The sequence below is a fragment of the Coregonus clupeaformis genome, chromosome 30, assembly GCF_020615455.1.
Source record: "Coregonus clupeaformis isolate EN_2021a chromosome 30, ASM2061545v1, whole genome shotgun sequence".
NCBI lineage: Eukaryota > Metazoa > Chordata > Actinopteri > Salmoniformes > Salmonidae > Coregonus > Coregonus clupeaformis.
In genome coordinates, this window is record NC_059221.1 from 5,970,802 (window position 1) to 5,994,679 (window position 23,878).

General features: G+C 38.9%; 1 protein-coding gene across 1 annotated transcript in view; it reads left to right on the forward strand.

Moving 5' to 3' along the window:
* Window positions 1-14,564: 14,564 nt before the first annotated feature.
* Window positions 14,565-23,878, forward strand: part of LOC121546509 (thymocyte selection-associated high mobility group box protein TOX-like) — a 100,615-nt gene continuing 91,301 nt past the window's right edge. Inside the window, exon 1 of the mRNA XM_045209415.1 lies at window positions 14,565-15,178. Coding sequence (XP_045065350.1) covers window positions 15,089-15,178 — 90 coding nt within the window. The 5' untranslated portion in view covers window positions 14,565-15,088. The remainder of the gene's footprint in view (window positions 15,179-23,878) is intronic.

Below are 23,878 nucleotides of genomic sequence, written 5' to 3' on the forward strand. Positions count from 1 at the left end.
GTTGATTGATGACGATGACATGAACATGTATTGGGGTTGACATCCATACAAGCGTTATACTCCGATTTCTACCTCAACATAGTGTGAAATACACATATAAACAATAACCTAAATGTAGGCTAATTTTGCTGGGGGGCAATGTGGAGATTCGGGATGGAGATGCAGGTGGGAAAATGGTGCAGACTTTTTACTTCATGCTATCTTGGCTGAGCTCCTTCGTCAAGCACCGGGAAACGGACTCCAACATCTCAGAAGAGGTAAGGTCTTGTCTTTTCGTTTAGCCAATCGCTCATAATTAGCTGGATGGCTATCACTAGCATTTATGACCAACGTTTTTACACACAACTGGTGTAACCGGCCCCAGGAAACAGGTCTTTTCACTAAAACATCTGTAAAGTCGGTTTGAGCTGGTTTTACTCTACGACGCCCACAAGCTTCCCAGGAATCAACTGCAGTCAGTCCCGTCGATGTGCCAACTCTGCACAGGTCCTCTCACGAACACGAACGTGTCATCCGTTTTGCTCTATGACACCCACAAGTTTCACAGGAAGGTCAGAAGGTCATCAGGTGATTGTGCGGTAAAAAGTACTGGAGGTGAATAGGGTCTTTCCACGTCCTGAGCTTTCTTATATCTCTCAGATATAGGAAACATACTTCAAAACATACTTCCTTTTGATTGATTTTTTTACTATCTGTTTTGCTATGTATGACTGTGTTATTCAATGTGGATCTATGGGCTAATACTAGTAAGGCCAAATTCAATGTTTCATAAAAAAAAATCTATATGTTCTTTTTTTTACCTACAGGGGTCCTAAAATTCAAAATCAAATAGCTAAATGGTGCATGGTATGACCATCTTAAAACAATTCCATACAGTATGTTAGCTTAGTACAGTAGATATCACTGTCTAGATGCTTAGACTCTAGGGGACCCAGTCAGCCCTGTAACCCTAGCAGTGGAATTGCTGGATGCCTCGGTTGCGCTGTTGTACTCTAGATGGGACTGAGTCCCAGACTTGGGACCTGCACAACAGTATTACTGACTTCCTGTGCTACAAGTTTATGCTACATTGTTTGAACCCTGGTCCTATTTTACCCCCAACCTAGCTACCAACCTGCTGCCACTTGCTGTTATACTTAATGTATAACGCTTGCCACGTTTCCACTCACTACCAATATGTTCAAATACACAGTTACTGAGATTCCTATGCAATCGTTCAACTGAGCAAGCAGTAATGTATGTGGGTACTCTGACTGTAAGTCACTCTGGAATTTCAACATTTAAAATATATATATGAAAAGGTAATGTACTTATCTGTTTTATCTTCTATACAAATATAATGAGTTACAGTGCATGGTGAACAAAGCAGAAAGAGATAACGAGGTGACTTTGAATCTAGCAAGGGTGATATTCCATGAGGGTACACAAAGAGTGAAAAGAATCCAATGCCTTAATAACCAATAAATGCATTTCATCAACCTCCATATGCTGGATCTTTTTAAAATATCCTCCTACATAACATTGTTCCTGAAAATGCATTAAATTGATTGAAATAACCAATAATGGTATGTGGAGATGTAATGATTTAGCAAAAATATACTATTACTTTAATTGTCTAAACAATGTATCTGTCTTTATTGTGTGTAGTGATAGGGGATGTTAAAAAAAGCATAAAGATCAACATAATGATTCTTCATTTTATGAAGCCTCGATATCATTTTAGAAAACCCTTTTTACATGATTAGCTTGTTCATTTTTTGTTGAGGTCTCTTATTCAGTGCTGATCCAAATGCATTAATTCATGGTCATACTGAAAATCCAGTAAAGTATTTATTAGTAGGGTAATATTGAACAATATGGGAAATTTGTGAAAATTGTTTGGTGATTCCAATAACAATGGAGGGAGAGTGAACATTGAGATGGTAAACATGGTCATATAATTGCAGTGCTGAACATGTGTTTTTAGTGATGGAAGAACATATTTCTGCATGATTTGATGGAGGAACAATATGATTTTATATTTTAATATGATTAAAATATAATCATGTAACTTGACATGAAGACAGGGAGAATGCAATACCCCATACAAATCATCTCTGCTGTAACGATCCCGGCAGTCTGAGTCGGGTCCTGTCTGTGGACTAGTTTTTTCTGCTCGTGATCTCCAGTTTCCCGAGGGTTCTGGAACGCTCCGGGGAGCTCTCTTGATTTCCGCACCTGCATCCCATCAGCAATCTGCACACCTGGTCCTGATCATCACCCTTCTTAGGCTCTGGCCTAACATCCATTCCCTGCCGGATCGTTAGCCATGAACAGTAGGTGTTCTGTGTATCAGTTTAGAGTTTTCTAGCGTGAGTTTTGTTATTTTGTACTTTGTTGAGTTTTTGTGTTCTTACCTCCGTTTTTGTTCCACCTGCAGTCACACGTCCGGAACCTTCACCCCACCTCTGCCTGATGGTCGGCGGCTGCCGAGCCATCACTGGACCCAGTACTGCACCCCCAACTACTCAACCACGCCGCCCGCTCTGTCCCTGGATTATTCTGCACCTTTTGTCGTATCAAATAAACCCTCACCTTCGTTCAACTCTCCTTGTCCTGGTCTGCTTTTGGGTTCTGGCTGAGGGAACTGTGACATCTGCTTTTGGTTCAAATAGGTCATATGATCTCCATGACAACAGTCGTAATGGTAACATGGAAATATATTAATGTAAAACCATGGCAACATTCTCCAATTGAATTAAGCAGCACCTGTGCACATTACAGAAGAAGATAAAAGACAAAAGGAGCTGCTTGTGCTTGCCAAGCAGCTGTGGCTTTCAGACCTTAAATCCATGTATATTTCCTGTATGGGAATCATTTGTTTTCATACCTTTCTATGCAGTACATTACCGTGGCATTCAACGGTTTTGTGTGATATTTGAGCAAACAGATCAAAAATAGTTAAATAATGTGAATGGGGCTGTGTGTTAGTAATGTGTATTTGTTTAGCAATCAACCCGATATGAATGTCAAAGAGAGGGGTTTCATGATTAAAATAATTTGATTGGGTGTTATGTACGTAAAGAGAAATGTTAGACAAGTGTATGCCGTGGTTGTTGTGTGTAGAGAATGGTGAATAGTGTTGATGTGGTCTCTTTTCTCGAAGCTGTGGTGGGAGAGAACATTACATCATCACCATTTACCCTCCCTCCCCCAGCTTCTGTGTTCAGTGGTAATGGCATTGTAACACTCTCACCCTTGAAAATGTGTGCCTGTGTCTGTGTATATGTGTGTGTAAGACAGGGAGAGAGAGGGGGGGGGAGAGAGAGAGGGAGGGAAATTGCTCTTAAAAGGATATTGTTGTTCCCACCTCTCATTGCCTTATTTTATTAATGTATTCATTCAGTGTACATTTTTGAACCATTCTCATTTTTGTTTAAAATGCAAGTTTGTGCTGCTACAGTGGTATGAAAATAAAAACGTATTCCAAATTAAAGACCCCCACCTCTCTGTCATGGTTTGAACCATTTATTGGTGGGTGCACTGTGCACTGTTTGGATGCTGTAATTATTTAAGAGTGGACAAACGTGAGCAGGTAGCCTACTTTTTGAAGTGATTTGTTTGACAATCAGATGAAAACATCATGACTGGTTTTGTTCATGCCACATTGAAAGGTAATCAATTGTTACTGTTAAATAATAATAAGTGAGGTCCCATGATAAAAATAGAGACTACCCCAAATGTCACGGTATAAATCGCACTCTGTATTCATTGTTCACGCAGTGATGTTCAGCATACACATGCTCTGTCCGCCCTGTTCTTTTCAATGAGACAATTCATGGCATAGCCTTACCGTTGAAGATAGTGTTGATAAAGCTTACATTTTTACACTCAAGGTAACTTGATCCAACGGAAAACTATTTTCTCCGTCCGGTTTTTACATTGTGCAATGAAACCCTTTCCCGTCCAATATCCATTCTATGAATAGCAATCTGTATGTTTTTTAACATTAAGTGAGCTTATATAATGCACTCAAGCCATTTCAGTTTTTCACAATTCCTGACATTTAATCCTAGAAATATTCCCTGTCTTAGGTCAGTTTGGATCACCACTTTATTTTAAGAATGTGAAATGTCAGAATAATGGTAGAGAGAATGATTTATTTCAGTTTTTATTTATTTCATCACATTCCCAGTGGGTCAGAAGTTTACATACACTCAATTAGTATTTGGTAGCATTGCCTTTAAATTGCTTAACTTGGGTCAAATGTTTCGGGTAGCCTTCCACAAGCTTCCCACAATAAGTTGGGTGAATTTTGGCCCATTCCTCCTGACAGAGCTGGTGTAACTGAGTAAGGTTTGTAGGCCTTCTTGCTCACACGCTTTTTCAGTTCTGCCCACAAATTTCCTATAGGATTGAGGTCAGGGCTTTGTGATGGCCACTCCAATACCTTGACTTTGTTGTCCTTAAGCCATTTTGCCACAACTTTGGAAGTATGCTTGGGGACATTGTCCATTTTAGGAAGACCCATTTGCGACCAAGCTTTAACTTCCTGACTGATGTCTTGAGATGTTGCTTCAATATATCCACATAATTTTCCTTCCTCATGATGCCATCTATTTTGTGAAGTGCACCAGTCCCTCCTGCAGCAAAGCACACCCACAGCATGATACTGCCACCCCCATGCTTCACGGTTGGGATGGTGTTCTTCGGCTTGCAAGTCACCCCCTTTTCCTCCAAACATAACGATGGTCATTATGGCCAAACAGTTCTATTTTTGTTTCATCAGACCAGAGGACATTTCACCAAAAAGTACAATCTTTGTCCCCATGTGCAGTTGCAAACCGTAGTCTGGCTTTTTTGTGGCAGTTTTGGAGCAGTGGCTTCTTCCTTGCTGTGCAGCCTTTCAGGTTATGTCGATATAGGACTCGTTTTACTGTGGATATAGATACTTTTGTACCTGTTTCCTCCAGCATCTTCACAAGGTCCTTGTTCTGGGATTGATTTGCACTTTTCGCACCAAAGTACGTTCATCTCTAGGAGACAGAACGCGTCTCCTTCCTGATCGGTATGACAGCTGCATGATCCCATGGTGTTTATACTTGCGTACTATTGTTTGTACAGATAAACGTGGTACCTTGAGGCGTTTGGAAATTGCTCCCAAGGATGAACCAGACTTGTGGAGGTCTACAATTTTTTTCTGAGGTCTTGGCTGATTTCTTTTGATTTTCCCATGATGTCAAGCAAAGAGGCACTGCGTTTGAAGGTAGGCCTTGAAATACATCCACAGGTACACCTCCAATTGACTTAAATTATGTATATTAGCCTATCAGAAGCTTCTAAAGCCATGACATAATTTTCTGGAATTTTCCAAGCTGTTTAAAGGCACAGTCAACTTAGTGTATGTAAACTTCTGACCCACTGGAATTGTGATACAGTGAATTATAAGTGAAATAATCTGTCTGTAAACAATTGTTGGAAAAATTACTTGTGTTATGCACAAAGTAGATGTCCTAACCGACTTGCCAAAACTATAGTTTGTTAACAAGAAAATTGTGGAGTGGTTGAAAAACAAGTTTTAATGACTCCAACCTAAGTGTATGTAAACTTTCGACTTCAACTGTAAATGTTTTTATCAAACTGAAATTTAATAAAAATGAGTAAATCAAGTCTGAAAACTAACTGAAACTAAACTGAATTCATGGATCTACAGTACTGTATGTATGCATCATATTGCAAGCATAATGCTAAGATAAAAATGATACAACGCCTAGCATGTAATGGCCATTCATAGCAACGTGATATTTCAAACGCAGAAACCTGATCTACAGTAGCTTTATTAGTTTGCCAAAAAAAGTCATCGCTTTACATTGTTTCCCCTATTACTATGTAACTACACAGTAATAACTGTAGTAACAACATAGTAGTTAATTGGTAGTGGGAAAGTAGGTAGCCTAACGGTTAGAGCGTTAGGCCAGTAACCGAAAGGTCACTAGTTCGAATCCCCTAGCCGACAAGGTGGAAAATTAAGCACGGCACTTAACCCTAATTACTCCAGGGTCGCCGTTCATAATGGCAGACTCAGGGAGAGTGGGATATGCAAAAAACACATTTCCAATTCAAGCATGCATATTAACACACACTTGTACATGTGTGAAGTAGGACAAATATAAGAACCACCTAATTATTATTACATAGGTGTTACTATGTAATTACATGGTAATAAGGTTGTAGTGCTGTCAATTATTACGCAATGTTATTACACATTTTCTTGTTCCACTATGTTACTAATGTTTTGTAATTACACATTTAAAAGTCACCTGTGAATGACCAAATTAATAATTTGAACTAAAATCTGACCTTGCTACATATAACTACAAGGTGCAACTACCATTGAATACACATGTATTACCAGGGTTGATAAATAGACTAGGACCTGGTAACAACAATTGTAAGAAGGCACACCCAATGATGTTGGGTACACTCTGTCATTAACTACCAGTCATTTTCAATTTGTTTACTTTTATGCGATGACCTGGCTCAAAGGCTATACTGAATCAAGTGTAATTTAAGTACAATGTAGTTGCATAGGATATACTTGTAATTATCATGTACCTATCCAAAAGCAAGCAACTTATTGTAAAGTGAAACCAAGTAGGGTATAACCTTTATAATTACTATATAGTTACAATGTAACAACCTTTGCAGACAATTGGCTAACCATCAGAAATTAGGAGACAGGAGAACATTAGGTATAACCCTTTTAGTTACATTCTACTTACAATGTACCAATCTTTAATAACCAACTCTGTAATTACAGTGTTGTTACAAAGGATATACATGTGTTTACAATGCAACTTAATGTATAGGGAATTGACTCTCTTTTTTAAAACTTTGTAGTTACAATGTAATAACCTTTGCAGAATATAGGCTAGTCAGGAGAAATAAGGAGACAGGAGAAAATTTTTCTGTTTGACTTTTCTTTAATGGATTTGACAAAGATTTATATTAAAACTATTCAAATTCAATTTCCCATTCCAGACTCAAAGCAATAACTATTTTAGTTAGTAAAACATCCTAACACAGGGTGGTAAAGCTAGCTAGCTAGCATTTCCCTATTTTTCACTAATGTAGCTAGCGAGCTGCAGTAGCTAAGCACTGGTATAATGTCAACACATTTACCAACTCGGTCAATAAATGTTACAAGATCATCATAAAACTGATGAAACATTTATTTAACAATGTAATAAGACTTACATTGGACTTTTGCACATTACAAACCTTTATAAACCTTTATGGATCTCCTGTAGCTCAGTTGGTAGAGCATGGCGCTTGCAACGCCACGGTTGTGGGTTCGATTCCCACGGGGGGCAGTATGAAAAATGTATGCACTCACTAACTGTAAGTCGCTCTGGATAAGAGCATCTGCTAAATGACTAAAATGTAATAAACATGACAAATTAAGAGAAAGAAATAGCATATGGCTGCAGGTTATTCCACGTGTGAATCCTGAACTAGGTGCGGAACTTGGACTAGTCCACATGATGGACAGATAAACAGACCATTCACCAAGACAAAGTTTATTATGTAATGCACAAGGCTTTTGATGTAGAAATCTCCTTCCATGCGTGAACAACACTGGAAAGGAATCAAAATAATTTGCACTAATTGACTGTGATACGATTCCACAGGAATGGGCTTGTATTTTAGCATTCAATGCTTGACCATGGCCATTTTAGTGCTTCATCGGTTTCAATAGCCTCTATTCTGTCACTGTAAGTGCTGGCCATTTTAATACACTGATGGACTTGGATTAGAAAGTGATTGTACATTATGATATCACAGGAAAATATTTCTCTGAAATGTTCAAAGCAGGTTGAGTTTGTGGGCTTGCTCTATAGTATGTTATTGGAATGTAATATCTATCCATTCAATATGAATGTTTATCTGTGTTCAAAAGACTCAATTTTATGAACCTTTCAGAATAGTTCCAGTCATATTAGCATCAGAGCGATACAATGTATACAAGGTTAACATTCCATTCTATAACCATGCACGTTCACAGGTTTTACCCTGAAACTCTGAATCCAATGTATTGTCCTTCAAATAGATTCCTTAAATTATTTCACTTTACAGGCTTTCAACCCTATCAGTCCCGAGATTCCAGAAAAAATCTGCTTTTCATTTATCTGACTTGAGTTTGCAACAGCAATTATGTTATTACAGTATAATAGACACTATGTCCTGGGATTTCCTATGATCTTCTATGATGAAGAACCCCTTACCTTCTAATGGCTCTGTAGCTTGTGAGCATCATAGAGCAAAACATGTTACATGTGCGTGTTCGTGATAGCTTTTAATAGTTTGTAGCTCAAACCATTCGGACTCTACAGACATTTTTGTTTACAAGACCCGGCCCGGGCCCCTTCGGGATCCACCCTTGTCTCACAAACACCACTCTAACACAGCCCCTGTTAATCACACAGACTACTGGTTGGTACCGACGGATGCAGAATAAATAGAAAAATCATATGGTATAACCCAGAATTCTGTAGCTCAAACTCACAATGTTTAAAAGGGATTAGAAGTCCAAAGTGCACTGGCGTTACATTTGGACTCATTGGGTTAAAATGATTCAAATTTACAGGCTTTTATGTCAAGCAATGTATTACAGTACATGCAAGAATTTGGAAATCCTTTGTGTAACCATTTTAAAAGTTCCTATGGCTAAACATGTCTTAAAATCAAATAAAAACTCCCTCCAAACCACTCACCCCTGATATACTGTATGTAAGACACTCCCTCACTGCTCTATTTCTTCATACTGACCACACCCTTTGTATTTGTGAACATTGTAGGTAAAACATGATAGGTTAAACCTTGTAGAACATTTCTGTTTTTTGGATCTTTGTAAAAGTCACACTGACAACATGCTCATTAGATGAATTGATATATAATTGTGGTTTTGTTCTGTATTGCTTTTAACTATTCAGCCATAGCAAGTCTGCAAGGGGGAGTTAACCAGGGTAGAGGGAATTGAATTAAGCCCAGGACATGACCAAAGACCAGATGTGCCACATGCAGCCCCTCAGGTTAATATCCAGGATATTTAGATTAAATACAGCATATATTTTAGAACACTGCCCAAAGCATCACTCTCCATTTGCATGTCCCTATACATTTCTCCTGTTTTTGCCCAATGAAACTGGATGGAAGCAAGGAAAGTGGTTAACAATTGATAGTTTTGGTGTTTGGGCTGTATGTATCTGTTCACAATCATTTGTCAACATAAATCATTGACAAAAATGAAGTACTTACACTCTAAACCATTAGCATTTGGTTAGAGTAATAGCAGAAAGTGTATTCCTATATCAAAATATTCACATCTATAACACAATGCTTTTAGATATTAACATGTTCATCCAAAGTACCTTAGTGTTTTTTTCTCTGGATGGAAACATCTATGATTCTGGCCCCTCAAAAGTGCTCTTAATTGCTCACTTGAAAGGGGCATGATTATATAGATGTACGGCTTTCTTTATATCGTTCCACTGCTGAAATAATGTTGTGTTCTCATGCGAAAAATCCCAAGTGCTTTACAAGGTACTGACGGTAAAAGGCTGGCACATATAGAAAACATGTTCAGATGTTATCTTATAATTTATTCTCAACTTAACAAATCCAGGGTTAAGCGTGATTGGTGTCATCATTTTTACAAGCTAATGTCATAACATTGCGTTGTGACTCAGGTTATTTTCTGGAGTTCTGGTTTAGTAGATAAAAAAACGACCATACTATTTTTTCACAAGTTGGCATCTTAATATGTGAAAACATTCAGACTGGTAATACACACTCCCCAACGAGAGCTGAAAAACTAAGCAATTAACGTAGTCTCTTGAATTTCCTTCAAATTAAGTAGTAAATGAAACGTGGTTGGACTGACAAACTGGGTAATTTTTTAAAGGGGCTCCTCTGTCTTTCTTCAGTCTATCCTGCATGCAGAGGCAGATATTGCATCCCTATTTTATCAAATAAAGAGTATTTGCATACATGATCTGTGATTTGCCTAAATTTGCCTGTATTGAAGATAGTTTTCAAGGTGGATGAGGATGCCACAATGAGAAATTACGTCATCCCTGTAATGTTCATGGATGTTAGTTGTATCAGATCATTTTCAGTTTGACCTACTTCTCCTTTTCATGTAGAATTACACAATGTATCAGGGGTAAAACCCCTACTGGATTGAATATCTTGGTGGTTCAGATGTCAGTGGCATTAAGTCCTAAACCTACATCTCCTGCAAAAGAGGATGGGAGCTGTTGTTGACCTCTGTAGGATGTAGTGCGTGACCTCCTTGTGAATGGAGCCCAAACGAGAGTTGCCTGGGTATATGGCAGTGGTAAGGCAGTGGTGGCTAGTGTCACTTTAAATCGGAGGACTGGCTCATTGTATTGGCTCATTGTAATGTGCCGTCTTCCCTTCACTAGCCTCCACTGGTGTATGACGGGGTCCGATAGAAAGCAGACAGAGGAAGGACAGATTGATATAGATATCAACGTGTAGAGGAAACACAATATCCAAAGTTGACTTGAGAGACACAAATGCTCCTCTTCTCCTCCCATGGACATGTAACTGCAGAGTTATGAGTTATTTCAGCCCTTGTTTATACTATGTGACCAGAATGTTGACTCACTGAAGACTTCAGATTGGTTCCCATGCCCCTGTAGAACACACAGGGTAACCCATGACCTCCTACACTGGGATCAAAGGTCAGTTACTCTACTCTTCCCAGGACTCCGGTCATGGCTAGAAGGGATCCAGCATTTATCAAATTAATTATGCAGCAGGTTAGGAGAATTAACGTAGCAGGTTAGGATAATTAGGTTAAGGTAAAAAAAAAAAAAGGGTTAGGTTAAGGTTAGCTGAAGTGCAAAAAAAAAAAACTTTTGATGGAGAGATTTTACAGTTTGTAGAGATAGATATGTCGGAATATTTCTTGGCACCATGCATCCCCAATACTGACATCCTCATAACACTTTGCATTAAACGAGCATCAGTGCGGCTAGAGATATTGGATAATGATATTGTCGGGAGAGTTTGAGTCAAAAGGCTGCACTCATCAGCACCCACACATACTGTTTAAAAGTATCTGTGCATGTGCAATCAGAGAAGATTAGCCTCTTGCTTTGCGCTCTTTTTTATTGCGGAAGTCATCCCAATACTGCTAATACTCCTCAGTCAAGCACCTGGTTCCCTTTTTATTCAAGCTGGGCTGAAGCGCGTTTGGGTACACTTTCGTTCCCCTGCTAATGCTAATTTCGTATAGATGAGTCTAGCTTTTTACGGCACCCCTTATAAAGGGTTTGTAAAGGGTTTATACTGAAGTAGTTTATATATTTTGAACAGGAGCAGGACATTTTGAGTTTATTTGGGATCTAAATAAAATTAGCTTGCTAACTAATTGATCCTGCTTTCTAGAACAGCTTCCTCGTTCCAGAGGTTTTTGATGGATTTTATGAACTACTTGTTACTCCAAAACCGTTCAGGTGACAAACCATCCTTAATATAGAACTCAGTGGGAAATTAAATAGAAGACTATTCTGTTCAGTAACTTGAAAAGACGTCAAGGGCAGCTTGATGTTGCCATCAACTAATTGCACTGTGATAAGTGAAATCACGAGTCCTGATGTTCTTGTGCAAGCTATAGACACAGACAGAAAACAAACAATTAAATGTAATTGCCAATGTGCACTGTGCTTATCCAGAACATTAAGTGTAATAACATTTTCAGGGCATCACTGAAATGTCCATACAGTATTATATCACTCACAATATGTGCCTCTCTTTTCACACTGTCCATTAATGCTTTATGCAGATCTAAAGTAGACACTACATAGGCTATGCATCCTTTAAGCAGATCTAAAGTAGACACTAAATAAGCTATGCATCCTTTAAGCAGATCTAAAGTAGACACTAAATAAGCTATGCATCCTTTATGCAGATCTAAAGTAACACTACATAGGCTATGCATCCTTTATGCAGATCTAAAGTAACACTACATAGGCTATGCATTCTTTATGCAGATCTAAAGTAACACTACATAGGCATCCGTTATGCAGCTCTAGCAAATTAACACTTCATAAATATCCTATAAATCTATTATAAGTTGTAGTTTGTGTAAAGTGTAACTGAAAAACAAAATGTTGAAGCAAGAGTGCAGCAGTTTGCAAGATACTTGCATTCAATAAATGTACTAGTTACAAAATTATTATACAGACAGTGGTGTGAGATAATGGGACATAGTATGGGGTGGCATATTATGGGAAGGAAGGTAGAGTAGCAGTTAAGAGCGTTGGGCCAGTAACCGAAAGGTTGCTGGTTTGAATCCCAAGCCAACTAAGTGAAAAATTGGTCGATGTGCCCTTGAGCAAGGCACTTAACCCCTCTGGATAAGAGCATCTGCTTAATGAATAAAATGTAGTGTTATAATAACATGTCTCAGTGAAGATCTCAACTTGATGAATATTCTTTCATTATTCGGCAGAAGCAGTATTGCGAGCGAGATTATGTTATCCAGCTTTCATCTTTACTATTGTTTTCTTCCATCCACATCACATTTTATTTAGCATTAAAGTGGCTAGTGTTGTTTGTTCCATTAATTGCCATTGAGCATTCAGTAATTAAAGAACAATAAAGCTTTTGCAGTAATTATTTTCTCTTGTTTGGTTGCTAGCCCATCAATTGTGCTTCAATAATACTGATCATTAGCATTCGGTGGGCAGTGAAGGCTGCTGGGAAGGGAGCCCTATACATACAGCACTCCACATTCCATTCCCATGAAGCTATGGCACTGGGCCACAGGGTTAACCCTGTGTGTGCTGACAGTGGTAAAGCACATCTATGCAGTCAGGTCCATACTAAACAACGGGCATGCACTATTGGGTCCAGAACGGAACAGGTCCACAACCAATCATAAGATATATATTGTTGATGTCTCCTGTCACAATAACATGATCAGTCATAGGTTACCTTATAGGAGGAATATCCATAGTTTACAAGTACATTGTTGTAGGTTTATATAATATAATATAATGATATATAATATATAATATGATATGCCATTTATCCTGTCAATACAACATTATGACATATAGCCTACTACAAATAAAATGTTTATTCAGATCCATACTCTTTCAATGTTTTTACTATCAGTAAATGCAAATCATAATAATTCTAAGGACTAGTGTGGAAGGATTATTTTTGAATGCTGCAACCAACAATACATTGACAATGGGCATCTGAAATATGTATCTACTTTATATGAACATATAAACAATTTTGTGCATGGTGCATGTTATCTACAGTGGTATGATAATAACACAACACTGCAGAGTGTAATCTGTACTTTGCCTTGACATGATTGAAAGACAATGGTCCCATGGATAAGCAATTTCAACATCAAATGTGCATGCACATCACAGGGCAAGGGAGCGCTATCCATCAAATTCAGTGAGCTGTCAAAGGGAGCTAGCTCTCTCAACCTTTCCCTATACATTTGCACTCAATTGGCAATATAATATGTAGCTCCTGTGCATATTTTGCACTCCTTTGAGAATGTACAATGTTTATCACAACTCATGGCAGTAATCAGCAACTAGACCTAATAATCTCTGTATTTAAATTCATAAATGCTAGCCATTAAACATAGGTCTATCTTTTATTGTTTTGATAAAAGTGGTGCCAATTGCTATGCCATTACATTATCTGTATAAATGCAAGCAGCATAGGCAAAATATTATATAAAAATAATGTTGATCTTAGATAAAGCATAATAATAGCCAATTACCATTCATATTAGCGTAATTTTATAACACTTTTAACATTCCAATGTCATTTCCTATGACGCCTTTTTGTTGCGATGGATTTAGACATAGCCTCTATATACCATATAACAATTGGTAACTTCATAATCATTGCTAAAATGGGAAAGCATGCAAACTCCATTCCTCCTCTTCTTTGTCTGAAATAACATTGGATGCTTTAAGGCAACGTTGTTTTAACTTTTACATAAAAATCAAAGAATGCCAAGAGCTCAATCAGCTTTTTGCTGTAACATAAATGGCATGGATTACTATGCCATTATTGCAGGTTTCATTACAGCTGTTCGTGTCCTCGGAATTATAGGTCTATGTGTAATAGCTGATGTTTATACGCAATCCTTTATGTTTGTGCACTGCTTGGAATTCTATAGGTTCATAGTTCTATATTTCTATATAGATTTGTGATTTGAATAGGTTTGTGTTTAAGTTAACATGTATGAAAATAAAAACCATGACGAAACCATGCATTGAATGCAGACTGTGGATCCTCATGCCTTCCTTTCGGCTTGGTACACTAAATAAACTAAATCGAACGTTTAGAAAGCAATACACAGTATAGGCTAAACTGCGTGTGCTTTATAATGCACAGCCGTGCACACTACTACATTGCTAATCTGAAACGCGCAGCTGCAGAAAGGAGAGCGGTTGCCAAGGCAGCCACCAATCTCCCCTCCCCCTTTCCCTCCATTTCTCTTTCCCATTTATTATCAGCAGAGGTCGCATGGCATATGGTGAAGAACAGTCCAACCACTTCTCTGTCCTGGAACCATTGCCTGGAATCAATGCATTAATATGCACCTCCGTGACAAAGCCTATGGAGTATGAGAACAGCGGGAAAAAAACAAGCAACATATTCAGAGGGCTCATCTTATGCTTTTAAAATAAACCAAGGGGGAATCTTTTATTTAATTTGTTCTGGAGTATGCCTAACTTGATGGTATAACTAATCTGCATATGTGCAGTTATTTCTGTTCTACCGTTAAGTGATAACTGTTTTGGTTCTCCAAAGCGGACGCGCTCTAGTAAGCGAAAAAAAGGACTGTTCATCACCAGGACGCGAGTTGGTGCAGAAGTTCGACCGCAAACGGATGTGAGGGAAGAGTGCACAGAAAACTCAACCCCTTTTTCTTTTTCTTTCTCTACTTCTTTCTTATTTTGTTTGGCTAAACAATAGAGTGAGTCAAAGACACTGAAACAGATTTCATGCCGTCAGTCTCGAAGAACCTGATATGGACGTGAGATTTTATCCTGCGCACCCGTCAAGTGTGGGTTCTGATCCAAGTTGTCTAAGCTCGTTGGACTTTTACCACGCGAACAAGGTAAATACAAAGTGCAGTCCTCATAGTGCGTTACTGCCTTGAGATTGAAGTCTACACATTTTCTCACCTGCCTCCGCTTCTTGTTCAGCAGCCTGCAACATTTGCGCAATAGACGTGCATGGAATGTGGTGTTTATCTGAAACTGGATACATGTGTTTCCACCAACGCGTGTTTCCATTCCATGTGATTCCATCCCTTAATACAACAATTAAACGTTTTAAGATGGGGTTCTCTGACAACCCACACCTCCACATAGCCTGAACCACGTTTTTTTCTTCTTCTTCTTCTACTTCTACTTTCTTCTCTATCTCTATCTCTTTTTTCAGTCAACATATTGGGCATATAATATAAGTATTCTAGGCTATAACATAACTATTTTGCTTACATGAAGGCTATAATGTAACATACTTTGCATACCTGCTACAATTTGGATACCTGCTACAATATACTGCTACAATGTAACGTTAGCCTACATGAGTGCTGTTAGACTACCATGAACCAGTCTAGGCGGCGTTTGATAAACTATGTTGCTGGTATCTTAATGCATTGCTCTTGCATCCATGCACTTTGACTTTACCTACATTTACAACTTTTCTTGTTCTAACCTTCTTAGAGGGCTAACCTTCTTTTTTAATCAGCTGGTAGAGTAGGCTATTGATCTCGTTCTGAGAGGCTATCCCGTCAGTTAAATTAGCATGTTGGATTAAAATAGGCTATATAGGCTATTAGTCAATATTGCCATATCTTTGATGATTCTGAGTCGCAAACATGATGTCCCACTGTGAGATGAATACTAAAATGGTTTTAGAGCCGCATCTTTAGAAGCATCTTTTCACACCTCACTGCTTCAGTTCTCAAATGGCCCTGCTCTGACTCTTCACAATCACAGACAAGTGTGCCAGTGGCAGCCTATGTTCCATGAATATGCATATTATGGCAACTAGTGGTCATTCATTATCAAAAATAATAAAAAGCCTGTGTCAAATGTACAATCAGACAGTTCATGTATATACTTTTTGCTTTTGGTTTTGTCTGCTGCAGAACACTGACCTATACTGCTTTGTCTTTAGTCACATTACGGGCCTACTATAGCTTCCATTTTCAGAAAATCATGACCGGTTGAGGTCTGGTCCTGTGGGTGATAATGCTGGGAAAAGTTATAATCTGTCCGTTTTTCATCACATCCACAGCGACAACGTAGTGGTAGCCTAAAGCCTACTATGGCTGATGGAAACAACAATTATTTGTGGATCTGAAAGAAATACTGTCTTCGTCAGTTTGCCTGATAGGTTACCCTGAGATGGGCCATTGTAGCGCCGCAACACTCCTGCAGATAAGAGAAAGAGGAAGGGAACGCAATCAATCCGATATCTGGATTGAGTCATCATAACTATTAAATCCAGATTAGGTGGTTGAAACTTTGGATAAGCATTTGGGAATTGCACTAGGGCAATTCCACGTTAATGGAATTACGCTGAGACTGATTTCAAAGTTTAACCAACCATACAACTCTATGCACAAGGACTACTTAAAAAAATGTACACACAAAATTGGACAAAAATACATTTACTTGAAGAACAGTGCAGATGCAAATCTTGGTAACAGATTGACAGTTTGTGCCGTCATTTTGTTACCAAACTTAGCCTCTGCACTGTTCATCAAGTAAATGTGTTTTTGTAGAGTTGTATGGTTTGTTAAACTTGGAGAATTTTTTTTATTTTGTTTGACATGCATTTTATAGTGAAAAGTTTCAGCGTAATTCCGTTACTGTGGAATTGCCCACTACCAAGAATTCAATCCAGTCACATTGAGAGGCAGTTCACAGATGAAAACCTGTGGAATTACTTAGTCTCTACATTTGTTGTAAAAAAAAAAAAGAACATGTACTGATAAAGCTATGCCTGAATGTAGACTAACAAGACTGCTGGTTTTAAAATAATCTGTGGTGTGAAGCTGAGTATCACAGAAAGAAAGCACATGAAGTTGGCTAGGCTACATTGGAATGCTCCCAAATGTGTCTTTAGTCCCTTGAATCTCAGGTACTTATTTGAAATATTAAAACTTTGTCAAATAACTCATGAGGTAGGCCTATGCTTCTGGGCTGTAATCTCACAAAGCGAGATTACAATCATCCCACAGGTAACACTAGCTACCTTCACTGGCGATGCAAATGAGATGGAGGCCATTGGGTCCAGTTTATTAGGTGCATAGGGTCAGTTTATTATCCTCAAAGCATTGTCAAAATGGTTGTCCCATTAAAGGTGCAATATGCAGAAATCGCTACGCCATTTCCTGGTTGTAAAAATTCTAATAGTTCACCTAATTTCAGTTTATGTGACAAAACAAGCAATGTGTAGTGTAGAGAATCTAAACCGCTGTGAAATATATTTTCAATAACCAAAAATATTGTATTTTCAACACTTTGTAGCTGGTGTACAAAACCGAAAGTAAAAGACGTAAAAACGAAACTTAAGAACATAGAAAAAGAGCAATATGGAACATATCTACCGCATCTTAGACTTGCTTTCAATGAGAATTATGAATTTGGTTGGGTCACCCAAAAAGTTACATATTGCAGCTTTTAAAAGTTGTATCAGCCTCTCTAATGTAGGCCTCTAATGTATTTCTAATCTCTCAGTGGCTAATAGTCTTATGCGGGCTCTGCTGCTGAGTTCCTCAGAAATGTTGCCACAGACCCTTTCAGAGATGGAAAGGAGGCAAATGAGTCTCATGCATGCTCATATTTCCATTAAAAGGTAATATATGCCATTAGCAGACGTTTTATCCAAAGCAACACCCAGTAGTGCGTGTATGCATTTTGGTATGGGTGGCCCCAGCGGGAATTTAACCCACGGTCTTGACGTTGTAATTGCCATGCTCTACCAAGCCACACAGGTGCACAGGTGGCTTTTTTTTTTTTTGTTGCACACTTCCTGTGAGTGTGTGACATTTTTATAATTAGACATTGTGATCCCTGGTCAAACCTTTGAACGGTGAGGTGATTTGAATTAAAAGTGCACATTGCTGGTATAGTCAAAAAGGTAAACCCGCAAAGGGTTACAAACCTTGTTTTGGTAACTAGTTAGCATGCTGACGAGACATCCATAGAAACAAGAATGGCATGGTACTATTTCAGCATAAAACTGTTCGTTTTAGTGTGACTGCTCTTGCAGATTTTAAAGGTATTTAAAGGTAATTAATTACCCTAACAGGTTAATTAATGTCCTTATGATTCAGTTCAACTGACCATGGCACTCTCCATTATTGGTTGAAATGTCTTGATAAGAGAAGATTTGAAGTATTTTAATAGATTTCGTTTCAATATAGCCCCATAGTGTTGCATGTCGATTCCTCCATAATGTCTCTTACATCCTATAGGTAGCCATTTGACTTGGTGGAGCTGAACTATCCACATTTGAGGGAAAATGGAATTCTGTGAAATAATCACGAAAGGGGCTGTTGGAGGATGAAAAGGGGAATTGCAAAAGAGTTAAGATACTGTACAAGTGCAGAGAAGCTCAAGCTCCTCAATCGACTTGCACATGCTCATGAATAACTCAGACATGTCTGTGATAATACGCTCCCATACTCTGTGGCGCTCCTGCAGCCTAGAAATAACATCAAACTTTGTAATTACTGCAATCTTTGTGCTGCTTTGGAAATATTAAACAGTATCACGTTTTAGTATGGAATTGAACTGTATTTTTTCTATTGTCCTCTACTGCCACTTCTAGACGTCTTCTACAGATGTCATTATGTATGGCTGTATATTCTGTCATCCAGCACGTTCAGTTTGCTCTGGGAAATAAAGGTACACAATGGAAATACACTGTTTGTATACCTAAATCAAACAGTGCAGCTGTCTTTCTGTTCTACAGTATGTCGAATGCTTCAAGTGGAGCTGTGTCTGGCTTCCAAGGCCCCACCCCAGGCCTATATTTTCAGACAACTGATATCTGCGTTGATGGGCCATGAATAGTGAGCTGTTTATTTTAAAACTGGATGGCTTATATGATATATATTTTTCTTTAGCAAAGTATACATATCATTCCATAATATACTGTATACATGACACCTAAACTAGTTGATCAGAAGCATTTGCAATATTGTCAATTCCATTAGATGTTAGTCCTTGAAGGAAATCCATGAAAAATACAAGCTACGGTAAGGCTTTATATCCTAGGGCAACAGAGTAATGTAGCTATTAGCTAATGACAAGCTCCGTGTTATGTGGCAGAGGGAGAGTGAGCAGAATGGGTTGAAGTAATCAGTGCCACACAGCACATGGACAGTGTGTGCGTCCCAAAATGCACCCAATGCCCTAAATAGTGCGCTACTTTTGACCAGGGCCCATAGGGTGCCATTTGGGACGTAGGTAGTGTGTGCTCACTCCGACTTCAGCCATTTACTGGTTTTGCTGACTACGGCATCACAATCACAATTGATTTTCTAGCCTGTGAAGGGGAAGGCCATACATACCACAGTGTGGACACAGAGAGCACAGTAGGAACAACATGCAGTAAATCACACACTGTGCTCTGAGGAGATGTTAATGGGAATTCCTACCGTTTGAAATCATCAATGGGGCAGATGTTTTGCGCACGGGAGCCACTGTATTGTTTTTTATGTGCAAGAATGTCTTTAGTCCCCCATCCCATTATGAACCTGTTACTGTTAATAGAAGGCAATTCCACACAGAGCTACACTGAGACTAAGATTTTTAAATTTAAAATGTATGTCAAACAAAAACCAATGATTGCAAAGTTAAACAAACCATACAACTCTATGCACAAGGACTACTTTTAAGAATTTCCACAGAACATTTTACAAAAACACATTTACTTGAAGAACAGTGCAGATGCAAAGTTTAGTCACAGAATGACGGCATGCACAGCAAAAACCACCATTCAAACCAACTACCTCACAATCATCTGTCTGCAGATAGATAGAACCTTGAAGCACTCATATTTTTTCTAATTTCTCTCCCTCATGAGAAGGGAGGATAATGAACGTTCACAGTAGTAACAAGTAAAGGTAGACCTACCAATTAGCTATAGTGTTTTTACTGATATCAAGTTTGTTTTATTATGTGATTAAAACTCGTAATTCTGTTACCAAATCTGTAACGGAATGACTGCAATTGATAGTAGTCACAAACCACAGTTGGGTCACCTGCTACTGTATTCCCTTCCACTTGGATACTGTTATGTTCAGCTCATAACTGTTTTTTTTCTTCTCTTTCTATCATCTGGTGTTCAAAGCAAGACTCTGAAAAGAGTCCCTCCCTCTCACGCTCCCTCTCTCTCTCTCTCTGCCGCTCTCTCTCTCACTCTTCTCTCTTTCTCCAGTTAATGTCACCTCTCCCGGCTCTTACTGACACCTTCTATGACACCTACCACCTACCTTATTTCCATTGACAGTAATAAGCATCCTCGGGGATACCTGGTCAGTTGTACAACTGAATGCATTCAACTGAAATGTGTCTTCCACGTTTAACCCAACCACTCTGAATCAGAGGCATTACATTACAGTACAGAACAGTACAATAAAGTAAAGAAAAGTAGAGTACTGTACTGTACAGTAGAGTAGAGTTCAGTACAGTACGGTAGAGCACACTAGAGTAGAGTACAGTATAAATGACTCAAATGTACTGTATTGTACTGTCCTCTACTGAACATATTTACTTTACTGTACTTTACTGTACTGTACTGTACTGAACTCTACTGTGCTGTACTGTGATGCCCAAACTTGTGTAACTTAGACGTCTATGATTGTTTCAGATTTGGTCTGGTCCGGACCATCCAAATGTGGTCTTGTTTGGGGGCGCAGCTCATTACAATAACAGCCACTGTGTAGAACAATACCCAAATATGAAAAAGGATATTGTATATTTCTACCTTTGTGTACCTATTCAGGATACATCACCATGACGAGAATGATATTCATATCCATAATTTTGCATTTCTGTATAGTACAGATCAGGGACCCATGATGTAATTCCGTCACTGTAATTCCGTTACCGGATGTAAATCCACTTCACCTACTGTAGTTCAATAACCAAAATAAAAATGTTCAAACTCAAGGTGTCATTTCATAGCCGACACCCCCATTCTTTCAGCATCTTTGAATCTTAATTCTGAGCAGATATTTAAGATTTCTTGGAAAACGTGGTCGCATAAAAAACTGAGGGAGATTTTAGCATAATTCTGTTACCAAATTTTGCACCTGGACAGTTCTTCCAGTCATCCTTGTGCATAGAGTTGTATGGTTTGTTAAACTTTGAAATCAATGGTTTTTGTTTGGCAGACTCCATGTCATCTAGACAACACCTTGTGTGCCTCTGCTACTCTATCATTTGCCTGGCTACCCAGACTCCTCGGTCCGGCCAAACGCTATGCCACGCCCAGTCTCGGCAATGAGTCCGGATACGACCCTTCACCGAATGCGAACACAATGGGGGGGAGTCTGATTAGTCCAGAAACCGATGGGTTGGGCCAGAGCCAGAAAACACAAGGATAAAGCGGCGGTTTGAACATTCTTTATTGGCTTTGATACACTGATTGGTTAGATATTATCCAATCGCTGATTACTTTGTTTTGCACAACACCCCTCGTGCCCCTCATCACCACAAACGACTTCCATGATGGCAGTCTCAGACTAAAGTATATAGCGGAAGAATTTAGTGTGAGTTGTCAGGGTACTCTATCATAGACTCTCTTTCGGACAGGTACATGTTAGTTACATTTTTTGTCAATGTACTTCTTCAGGGTCATTCAGCCTATTTTGTTATCCCTTGCTGCTGCTCGAATGGACTTTCTTCCCTTCTCTCACTTCATTGGCTGCTTTTTCAAGTACCTTAAGGCTCATGTCGGCTCTGTAACAATTAAAATGCACTATCCTGAGTTCATATGCATGACAAATTACTAAAATATTATGCATAAAACTGACAACATGTCATCATAATTTGTATGGGACATGTTGAGCTATTGGATCAACTTGCCCCTCGCCAAATGACACAATTTACCCCAAAGCAACCATTTTGACTATTAGCCCACACAGCTACGAGGATGCACTTTCATGCTAGGTTTAGGACTTCATATTGTAGCTAATAGAGACCCCAACTGATGTATACTGAACACAAATATAAATGCAACATGTATAGTGTTGGTCCCAAGTTTTATGCGCTGAAATAAAAGATCCCAGATATGTTCCATACACACAAAAAGCTTATTTCTCTCAAATTTTGTGCACACATTTGTTTACATCACTGTTCGTAAGCATTTCTCCTTTGCCAAGAAAATCCATCCACCTGCATATCAAGAAGCTGATTAAACAGCATGATCATTACACAGGTGCACCTTGTGCTGGGGACAATAAAAGGCCACTCTAAAATGTGCAGTTTTGTCACACAACACAATGCCACATATGTCTCAAGTTTTTGAGGGAGCGTGCAATTGGCATGTTGACTGCAGGAATGTCCACCAGAAAATTTTATGTTAATTTCTCTACCATAAGCTGCCTCCAAAGTTGTTTTAGAGCATTTGGCAGTACGTCCAACTGGCCTCACAACCGCAGACCATGTGTAACCTCGCCAGCCCAGGACCTCCACATCCGGCTCCTTCACCTATGGGATCATCTGAGACCAGCCAAACGGACAGCTGAAGAAACTGAGGAGTATTTCTGTCTTTAATAAAGCCCTTTTGTGGGGAAAGACTCATTCTGATTGGCTGGGCCTGGCTCCCTAGTGGGTGGGCCTAGCTCCCAAGTGGGTGGGCCAATGCCCTCCCAGGCCCACCCATGGCTGCGCCCCTGCCCAGTCATGTGAAATCCATAGAATTTATTTCAATTAACTGATTTACTTATATGAACTGTAACTCAGTAAAATCGTTGAAAATGTTGCGTGTTGCGTTTATATTTTTGTTCAGTATATTAAACTGTCTTAAAACGATAGACTTTGGTTTAGATGCAAGCATCATGAAACCTATAAGACACATTCATTTGACTTTGTGAAAATCTGTTTTTTGGACCTAACTTGCTAACCACTTCTTCCATGTGGTTTCTTCCTTCACAGATGCCATGAAATTATGACCTCTTCCTAAATATTTGGTCACATGATTCATTTTGTAGTGGTGCCAGGAGAAGTGGGTATACTCTAATTTGCTAAACTCCCGAGTGGCGCAGCGGTCTAAGGCACTGCATCTCAGTGCTTGAGGCATCACTACAGACCCCCTGGTTTGATTCCAGGCTGTACCACAACTGGCCGTGATTGGGAGTCCCATAGGGCGGCGCCCAATTGGCCCAGCGTCGTCCGGGTTTGGCCGGTGTAGGCCGTCATTGTAAATAAGATTTTGTTCTTAACTGACTTGCCTAGTTAAATAAAGGTAAAAAAAATTAATAAAAATTCCCAAACAAAGGTGCTGTGTGAAAAATAATATGAGAAACAGTGACATACACTCTGAATGACCTAAAATGATGAATCCCATATTGGTCTTTCACAGTCAGGCCAACCTAAGCTGTACTGTACAAGTAGGCAAATAGTAGGCCTATTATTGAAAAATAAATTAAGCTGCCAACTGAGTTAGAAATTCTCAGATTTCTTTCTTCCTCAGGTTTTCGCTCTGAAAGTCAAACTTTTTAAATAGCAAAACAACAAAATTGGATGTTCTAAGTTCACAATAATGCTTAACCCACATCAGAAGA